The 8,886-nt window shown below is 55.2% G+C and overlaps 1 protein-coding gene across 1 annotated transcript in view; it reads left to right on the forward strand.

Moving 5' to 3' along the window:
• Positions 1–5,610, forward strand: part of CPT1A (carnitine palmitoyltransferase 1A) — a 35,703-nt gene extending 30,093 nt beyond the window's left edge. The window contains exons 14-18 of the mRNA XM_077766520.1: positions 1,288–1,422; positions 2,170–2,322; positions 3,676–3,789; positions 4,022–4,114; positions 5,293–5,610. Of these exons, the coding sequence (XP_077622646.1) occupies positions 1,288–1,422; positions 2,170–2,322; positions 3,676–3,789; positions 4,022–4,114; positions 5,293–5,379 (582 nt within the window). The 3' untranslated portion in view covers positions 5,380–5,610. The remainder of the gene's footprint in view (positions 1–1,287; positions 1,423–2,169; positions 2,323–3,675; positions 3,790–4,021; positions 4,115–5,292) is intronic.
• The last annotated feature ends 3,276 nt before the right edge of the window (positions 5,611–8,886 follow it).

Below are 8,886 nucleotides of genomic sequence, written 5' to 3' on the forward strand. Positions count from 1 at the left end.
CAGCTGGCGGGAAGTTCTCTGAAAGGCGTATTTGCTCCGCCCCCTGGACCCCCCGCTTGCCTGTCCTGTTCTTACTCTTACTCCACACAGATTAGAACGAGGAGCCGGAGCCACGGCTGGGGAAGTCACACTGGGGTGTGAGCTGGGGGCGGCGGGGAAGCCTTCCATGTGGGGACGTGCCAGCCGCCGAAGGCCAGTCGTCACAGACCTCCTGGCCTGTGTTCCTCACCCCGTGGCCTGCTTGCCGCGTCACTTTACAGGCAGGACTGGGGAGGGACAGAGCCCCGAAGGCCGCTCAGGCATGGCCACGCCCGGGGAGGTTCAGCCTGGACCCTGGCACCGGCTTCGGGTACCGGGATCGGCTGCTCGCAAGGTGTCCTCCGTCACTCGGGGTCCCCCAGGCCGGAGCCGTGTCTGCTCAGGAGTAACTTGGGTCCGCAAACTGCTTTCCCGTCCGTACGGGAATCGGGCGTCCTCGAGCTGGCCTGGAGGCCGCCAGCAGTTTGCAGGTGATTTCCTCCCACAGCACGTGTGGTGGGGGGGGTCCGCGTGCTCCTCGGACCCTGACCTTGGGCACCACCTGCTGCCACCATCAGCTGTCCCTGCCGGGGTCTCCGCCTCTGCCACCCCAGCCCCCTTGCAGTCCCTGATGCCAGCGTTCCTGGGCCCCATGGGGCCTCCCCATCCCCTCCCCGCCCCCGTCCCCTGGCCCCGGGCGCAGTAGGATCGGGCCAGCTCTCCGCCTGCTGGGCCCTGCACCCGCGAGGCCGGCGTGGCCGGAGACGCACCCCCAAGTGCCGGCTGCTCCCCTTCACGGCGCCGGGCGGCCGACTCTGGCGGACCCCAGAGCCCGCCCCCTCTGCCTCGTGTCCCCTCGGGCCCTGGCCCCCTGCCCTTCTGCTGGGGGACATTGCTCCCCGCCTGCCCCTCGTCTGCTGGGTCCTCGTCGTCGTCATCCAGAAGTGCTGGGGTGTCTCTTCGTAACTTCAGACTCTTGGCTGCATGAACATCTCCTTGTCCTGCATTTTCCCCGTAAACGTGTCTGCACTCGGGTGGGGGGGACTGGGAAGCGCAGGAAAGCGTGGAGACAACCTGGGCGGCCCAGGAACTGACCCCCGCACCCCCAGCCCTTCCCAAGGCTAACGACGTCTCCGTCTGCCTGCTGCACCGCCCCGTGTGAAGACTGACCTTGACTCAGAGCTAAAGCTGACCGCAGCCCGTCCCGTCATGTGCCTTGGGGTCCGTCGGCCTGCCCGGCCCTGTATGAAAACCCGTTTCCTCCCCCAGGACATGGGCAAATTTTGCCTCACCTACGAGGCCTCCATGACCCGGCTCTTCCGAGAGGGGAGGACGGAGACTGTGCGCTCCTGCACCACGGAGTCCTGCAACTTTGTGCTCGCCATGGTGGACGCCAGCCAGACGGTAGGTGGCGCCAGGCTGAGGGGGCGTAGGGGCTGAGCCACCGCCTCTGCAGGGGCGCCGCATTCAGCCTCTCTCCCCACCTCCTTTCAAGGGAACTGAGCGTGGTCAGGACACACGCAGAGGTTAACGCCTGCGTCCGCTCCGTAATGTCTACACCTTGGACTCTGAGTCTAGATTGCCTTGCACACAACACGGGAGGCCCGGGTGGGGACGCAGAGACGGCACAAGGAGCTGGGTGAGGGCACGGGGGCCTTCCGCTCGACGCCCGCTGCCCACACCGCGGCGCCCCGCGTGGGCTCGGGGCTCCGCCTCTGAGAACCCTGGCAGTGGCCTGGGAGCTGTTACATTTGCTAAGGGACGGAGACTCCGAGGAATTCCGTAGGCTCCCAGGCCACACAGCTAGGATGCAGCTGAGCCCAGATCAGCGCCCAGAGCACAGGGGTGTGCTGCTGACGGCCGGGGCGCCGTGCTCCGCCCCGCCCCTCCCTGCCCTGCTCTGGGGAAACTTTGTTCCCAAGAACAAAGGCTTCTGATCCTTCGGAAGCAAATCCGTAGGTGTGAGCAGGGTGACGCTGGGCTGGCTGGGCCGGGGACCTCAGCGCCGCTCCCCTTCCTGTGTCCCCTGCAGCCTCGAGGCACCCTGTCGCTGGCACGCCTCTCCCGGAGAGCCCCGCTTCTCGTGCCCTCGGCCCACTGGAGGGGAGGCCCACCCGCACAACTTGCACCTCCCCCACTCTTGTTGCTTAGGTGGAGCAGAAGCTCCGGCTGTTCAAGGTCGCATCCGAGAAGCACCAGCACCTGTACCGCCTCGCGATGACGGGCTCTGGGATCGACCGCCACCTCTTCTGTCTCTACGTGGTGTCCAAGTACCTGGCCGTGGACTCCCCTTTCCTGAAGGAGGTAAGTGGCCTCTGCCGGTGGCAGCTCGCCCTGGCGCCCGGGGACGCCCAGAGGTAGTCAGTCGCTGCAGCCTCTCCGGCTGGATGTGGCCTCACTGACGGGTGTTAGAGCTGGACGGTCATCACAGGGTCAGGTCCGAGCTGTGTCCCTTAGTCCCCGGGAATACTTTACGTCCCGTGTGACCCTCCTGGCCTCCCAGACACAGATCACCTCGCGCGTGATTGTAGGAAGATGTACTCACGTAATTCGGGAGCGATGAGCCTTTGAGTATTTATCACCTCGTTTGTAATAGAGTTTATTTAATTTTAAGTCATAAAATTTAACTAAACATTTTTTTAATGTTTTTATTTCTTTTTTTTTTTTTTTAATTTTTTTTTTTAATGTTTTATTTATTTCTAGGAGAGAGAGAGAGACAGCGTGAGCAGGGGAGGGTCAGAGAGAGAGGGAGACACAGACTCCGAAATAGGCCCCAGGCTCTGAGCTGGCAGTCAGCACAGAGCCCGACGCGGGGCTCGAACCCACGAACCGTGAGATCATGACCTAAGCGAAAGTCGGACGCTCAACCGACTAAGCCACCCAGGCGCCCCTAATGTTTTTATTTCTTTATGAGAGAGAGACAGAGCGAAAAGGGGAGGAGCAGAGAGACCGGGAGACACAGAATCTGAAGCAGCTCCAGGCTCCGAGCTGTCAGCACAGAGCCTGACGTGGGGCTCGAACTCATGAACTGTGAGATCATGACCTGAGCTGAAGTCGGATGCTCCACCGACTGAGCCCCCAAGGAACCCCCAAAATTTAAGTTTTAATAATGCCGTGTTTAACAGGCAGCTCGAAAACTTCCTGAGAATTCCCTTCAGCGCAGCACAGCCCCCTTCTCGAATCTTAGTTACTGTATCCACCCCCTTTTCTGCCGGTGCTGCCCCCCCCCACCGTCCAGGTGCCCTCATGTGCCCTGGGTCCTCTCTGCGCATGTACTGCCCCCAGACAGCCAGGCCTTCAGGCTGACGTCTGTGACCTCTGGCATCTGTGACCGCCCAGATGCCAAGCAGGCCTTTCCCCGTCCCCGGCACGACTGCTCAGGGACAGAGAGGATGGTGCAGGGAAGAGCATCATTAGTGGGGCACCCAGGTGGCTCCATTGGTGAAGCATCCGCTTCGGCTCAGGTCATGATCTCACCATTTGTGGGTTCAAGCCCCGCGTCGGGCTCTGTGCTGACAGCTTGGAGCCTGGAGCCTGTTTCAGATTCTGTGTCTCCCTCCCTCTCTGCCCCTCCCCCACTCACGCTGTTTCTGTCTCTGAAAACTGAATGTTAAAAAAAAAAAAAGCGCCCTGAGAGTGTCCCCTCTTCCTCGGCAGGTCTTATCGGAGCCGTGGAGACTGTCAACCAGCCAGACGCCGCAGCAGCAGGTGGAGCTGTTCGATCTGGAGAGGAACCCGGAGTACGTGTCCAGCGGAGGGGGCTTTGGACCGGTAAGTGGCTGAGCGTGACGGACACGGGGCCGCAGGGCCAGGACAGGGTGTGCCTCCGCGTCAGGTCTTCCTGCAGGGTCTGCGCCCCTCGCCGCCTCGTTGGGCGCCGTCTGAACGGACTCCCGCGTGGTGTTAATGCAGGCGGCGGTGCCCGTCCTGTATGTAAAACGTAAGCCCTGCTATCCCGTCGCCTCGTTTCCAAGGTTCAACTCACACGTGCCTCGCTCCGCAGGTCGCTGACGACGGGTACGGGGTGTCCTACATCCTCGTGGGCGAGAAGCTCATCAACTTCCACATATCTTCCAAATTCTCCTGCCCTGAGACCGTAAGTACAAGACAGGGCCCCCTCTTCTAAAGACGGGGTGTTTTTACCGCCTTCTTTTTAATTTGACAGAAGTGTTCTTCTTTAATTTGGCAGAGAAGACCAGTTCAGCTGTATTTTACTTGCCTGGAGCATTTTTCCAAATAAATGAATTTAAAAATTCTCTTAATCTAATTTTTTTAAGTTTATTTGTTTGAGAGAGAGCGCACAAGCAGGGGAGAGGGAGAGAGAGAATACCAAGCAGATAGATCTGTACTAATAGCGTGGAGCCTGATGCGGGGCTCCAAGCCACAAACCACAAGATCATGACCTGAGCCAAAACCAAGAGTTGGATGCTTAACTGATTAAGCCACCCAGGCACCCTTCTCTTAACCTAAATAAAAATATTTTTTAATGTTTATTTTTGGGACACAGCATGAGTTGGGGAGGAGCAGAGAGAGAGAGGGAGACACAGAATCTGAAACAGGCTCCAGGCTCTGAGCTGTCAGCACAGAGCCCGATGCGGGGCTCAAACCCATGAACTATGAGATCATGACCTGAGCCAAAGTCGGACGCTTAACCGACTGAGCCACCCAGGCGCCCCCGTTTTTATTTTTATTTTTTTTAAAGTTTATTATTGAGACAGGAAACGTTTATTTTTGAGAGACAGAGACAGCGTGAGTGGAGGAGGGGCAGAGAGAGAGGGAGATACAGAATCCGAAGCTGCCTCCAGGCTCCAAGCTGTCAGCACAGAGCCGGACATGGGTCTCAAACTCAACAAACTGTGAGATCATGACCTGAGCCGAAGTGGGATGCTTAACCGACTGAGCCCCCCAGGCGCCCCCGCTCCATGTTTCTAGTCTTCCTTTCCACATGGAAAGCATTGCTTGAAAACAATGCCAAGCGTGCTGTTAGCAGAGAGGATTGGAATTCATTTAGTTATCATGTTTTATGTAACATGTGGCCGTGAGGGGAAGTGAGGGGAAGCCTTCCATCAAACCCACACTCGCACAGGCACAGCCGGTTATCTCTGAACCCTCAGCGCTTCTCCAGAATGTTAGAACGTAGCGATGAAGCCATGACCTCAGAGCTTCGAGAACCAGCCAAAAGGAATGTGTGTTGAGTCCGCTTGTACATGGCTCGTGGTGTGGGGATTTCCTCGCAGTGACGTGTGCTTTCTGTTCTTTGTTTTCGAATGCCAGGACTCTCATCGCTTTGGGAAGCACCTGAAAGAGGCGATGACTGACATCATCGGATTGTTTGGGTTCAGCTCCAATTCCAGAAAGTAATTCCACGAGAGCCGCCGTGAAGGAAGACGAGCTCTTCTGAGAAAAAACCAAATGAAAAGTAGCTGTTGATCCTGATTATAGTTCAGGGTGAAAACTTGCTCTGCGAAACGCAGAAGTTTTCCTTCCATCGAGGGTTTGGTGTTTTTGCTCCTAGAACAGCCGTCTTCACCCCGTGAAGTACAATCCCTCTACTTCCTGGCAGGTCCTGACTTTGGGAACGTTTGCTGAGGGTTCCCCNTATATACGGGATAAAAATATGGTTGAGCTAAGTAAGGGACTAGTGGTGTTGTGACTTCACCCGTGGGAAATAAAAGGGGCACGTTTCCTCGGTGGGGACCGAGTCCCTGGTCCTTGATGGGCATTTACTTTTATCAGAGCTTAATGTCTCAAGGCGGAGATGTTAAGCCCTTCATAGCTGACGCATCTGTAACGCACTAATGGAAGCAGCGCGCTTTTAGGTTTTCTGTCCCCGTGGGTAACTCTTTCCTCGTCTGGCTTGGCGTTCTGTTTGCCTCTCTGTGTTTGGAGCAAGGGGCGTGCCGCATTCTGTAGCTTTTACTGACCGTGCAAGTGTTCGAAACCCAGTGCCTTAAAAACGGAAGGCCCTCCGTGAAAGGGAGACCGTAGGAGAGATTTACTCTGCAGGGTCTCCAGGTGGAATTGTGAGCGTCTTACTCCTCCCTCAGTTTACCGAGTGGGTAACCCTGTAAATAGGTGTTTCTGGTGGCTTCCCTACCCCCAGGAAGACCGTGTCCTTCGGCGTGCAGCTGTGTTAGGTCCCTCATCGGACCCCCCTCCTCGCAGCATTAAGCGACAAAAGGAAGACAGTGTGTGTGTCAGAAGTGGGGAGCGAGGGAGATCGTGCCCAGATGTGATGGTCGGGAGTAGTCACTGAAGAAAAGAATTAAAGGTACAGGCCGTGCGGCAGGGTTACTGCCAGGCTGACAGCAAGGAGGGCGTGACGTTGACCGCGGACAAAGGCAAACAAAAAAAGCTCGAGAAACGGGAAGAGTAACCTCCAGTGGTCAGGAGAGCGCAGCGCCGGTCAGCCCCAGGCGTGCTCTCTGATCGTGCCTGGGGGGAGAGGACCCCTCTCCTTTCCAGCTGAGACGCGGGGGGGAAGGAAACAGCAGGCCACGTCATCTCGGTGACCCCCACGAGGCCCGGGTGACAGGTGCTAAGTTTAACCCTCTCCTTCAGGTGGCAGCGCCTTTATGCAGAGTCCGATTGACCAAAAAGCAATTATGCACTGAATCGTCTTCAATATTTAATGTAAAACTTAAGGATCATGGAATGAAATAACTCACTTCCTCTGGGCTGTCACGGCAGGCTTCGCTGTTCCCAATTTTAAAGCTGTGTAATTTATTTTGCTGACCACTTCGTCCGGGCTGGGCTTGCCTCTCTGAGAGGTGTGCACTCCAGTTTGATGCAGTGACTAGGCCCAACTGTTGGAGGAGACAGGGCGCTTGTTAGCGGAGCACATGCGTGTATTTTATTTATGTATATATTTCAGTGTAAAATTCCCACCTAAATGGGCCAAAGATTTTTTTTCTCTTAAAAGCAAGAAAGAATGAAACCAGGCAGAAAAACAAAACAAAACAAAACACAAAAACTCTAAGATGAAAACCAACAACTACGATAACAAACCCCTCGTGTTCGTCTGTGGTTCATCGTCAAGAAGGGGGGTGTGTGTGTTGGGGGGGATAGCGCGGTCTGCCCCGGGCGGGCGTGGCTTCCAATAAAATCTGGCATCAGTCACTCTCAGAGCCACCTAAGTCCTGCGCCGTTGACCGCTGACCAGTCTGTATCACTTTCACGTTCACCTGTGAATTTGAATGTTGACCTGTAGCACTTACACCTATTCGGGCTTGTCTCTCAGGTTTAAATATTTCAAATGTAATTAATTACTGTTAACCAGTGCAGTTATCAATGCAATTTTATATTTCCTCGAGGAAAGAAGAGTGGGGTTTTATTGTACACGCTGAAAGGAGGGAAGAGTATTATGTATTTAATTTGGAATAAGCCATAGTCTTTTTTAAAGGAGCTGTGGTTTGAATTCGTTACCTTGGGCTGTCCACTGCTTGTAAATACAATATGCTCTTTGGGATGTAAATCTTAGAAATGCAGTAAGAATGTTACCATTAATAAAACATTAATCCCAGTCTTCGGCTCGGCTCTTCTGTTATGTTAATAAGGAGGTTATAAGTCAGGGCCGAAGCCCAGGCCCTGGAGACAAGGGTCAGAGGTTGGTACCGGTGGCCTGGCTTGGGCAGACTGTATGTCACAAGATTTCACTGGCCTAGCTGAGAAGGCACGCCGCCCTGGGCTGTGGGTTTCTGTTCTACATCCCTTTATGCCTTCCGTTCCTGCCCCCGTGCCTGGAACAGCGTCCTTCACACAGTAGGTGTTTGACAAATATGTTAAGTGGATCCATGAATTCAGTTTTCTCGGTAGGCTTTATTGAGTGCCTATTGTGTATTAAGCTCTGCTTGGTAGAGTGGGGACCCGGTCAGGTTCCAGCGGTGGTGGAGATCGGATCCAGGGGGAGGAGGCGAGAACCAAGGCAGCCATTGAAAGGATCTTAGGGGTCCCCCCCCCCCCCGAGGCAGATGAGAGGGTCACAAGTTGGTGGAAGTAGCCGACTCAGACAGGAGGTGGAGTTGGGCGGAGGGCTGAGTAACAAGATGGCTCTGGCTTTGGCTGGCCCAACCAGGCTGGACTTGCATCGAGGAATGTGCCAGAGCTCCGGGGTCTTTGAGTCTGGCTGGCTTGGGACTCAACGCAGGTGGCTGTGCACACCGCACTGATGACAGCTGCTCGATAAAAATGTCTGATGCATGAGTGAGTGAATGCTACGGACTCACGGGCTGATGCCCTTGGTCCGGCTCTTCAAGCCGTTCACTTGTTTTACGAGGACTTGATCTAGATCCCTACAGTCTGGGAAGCCCAAACCGCATTCTCAGCCCTGCCCTGAACTCCGCTGACTTCAACATGATGTGATTATTTCAGCCGTAAAATTAGAGTAAGGTCGTCCACACATGCCCATGTATGTGAGGCCCTGGGGAGGGCTGGCAAGGTCCACAGCGGACTTCAGTGTCCCCTCTGACAGGCAGCGCGATGGGGGATTGGCATGGTGCTTAAGGACGCTTCAGCCCTGACTGTAATGTTTAAATATTTCAGTAGGAGAGTTTATGTATTATTCACTTAAAGAAAAAAGAATCTGGGGCGCCTGGGTGGCTTAGTCGGTTAAGCGTCCGACTTTCGCTTAGGTCATGATCTCGCGGTTCGTGGGTTCGAGCCCCGCGTGGGGCTCTGTGCTGACTGCCAGCTCAGAGCCTGGAGCCTGTTTCAGTCTGTGACTCCCTCTCTCTCTGACCCTCCCCTGCTCACGCTGTCTCTCTCTCCTAGAAATAAAACATTAAAAAAAATTTAAAAAAAAAGAATCTATCTTAATTTTGATCTGAACAAGTCAGACTGCTCTGGGGGGCTCAGTGCCTCAGTTTCTCC

Source organism: Crocuta crocuta, unplaced genomic scaffold (assembly GCF_008692635.1).
Source record: "Crocuta crocuta isolate KB4526 unplaced genomic scaffold, BGI_CrCroc_1.0 scaffold636, whole genome shotgun sequence".
Lineage (NCBI taxonomy): Eukaryota > Metazoa > Chordata > Mammalia > Carnivora > Hyaenidae > Crocuta > Crocuta crocuta.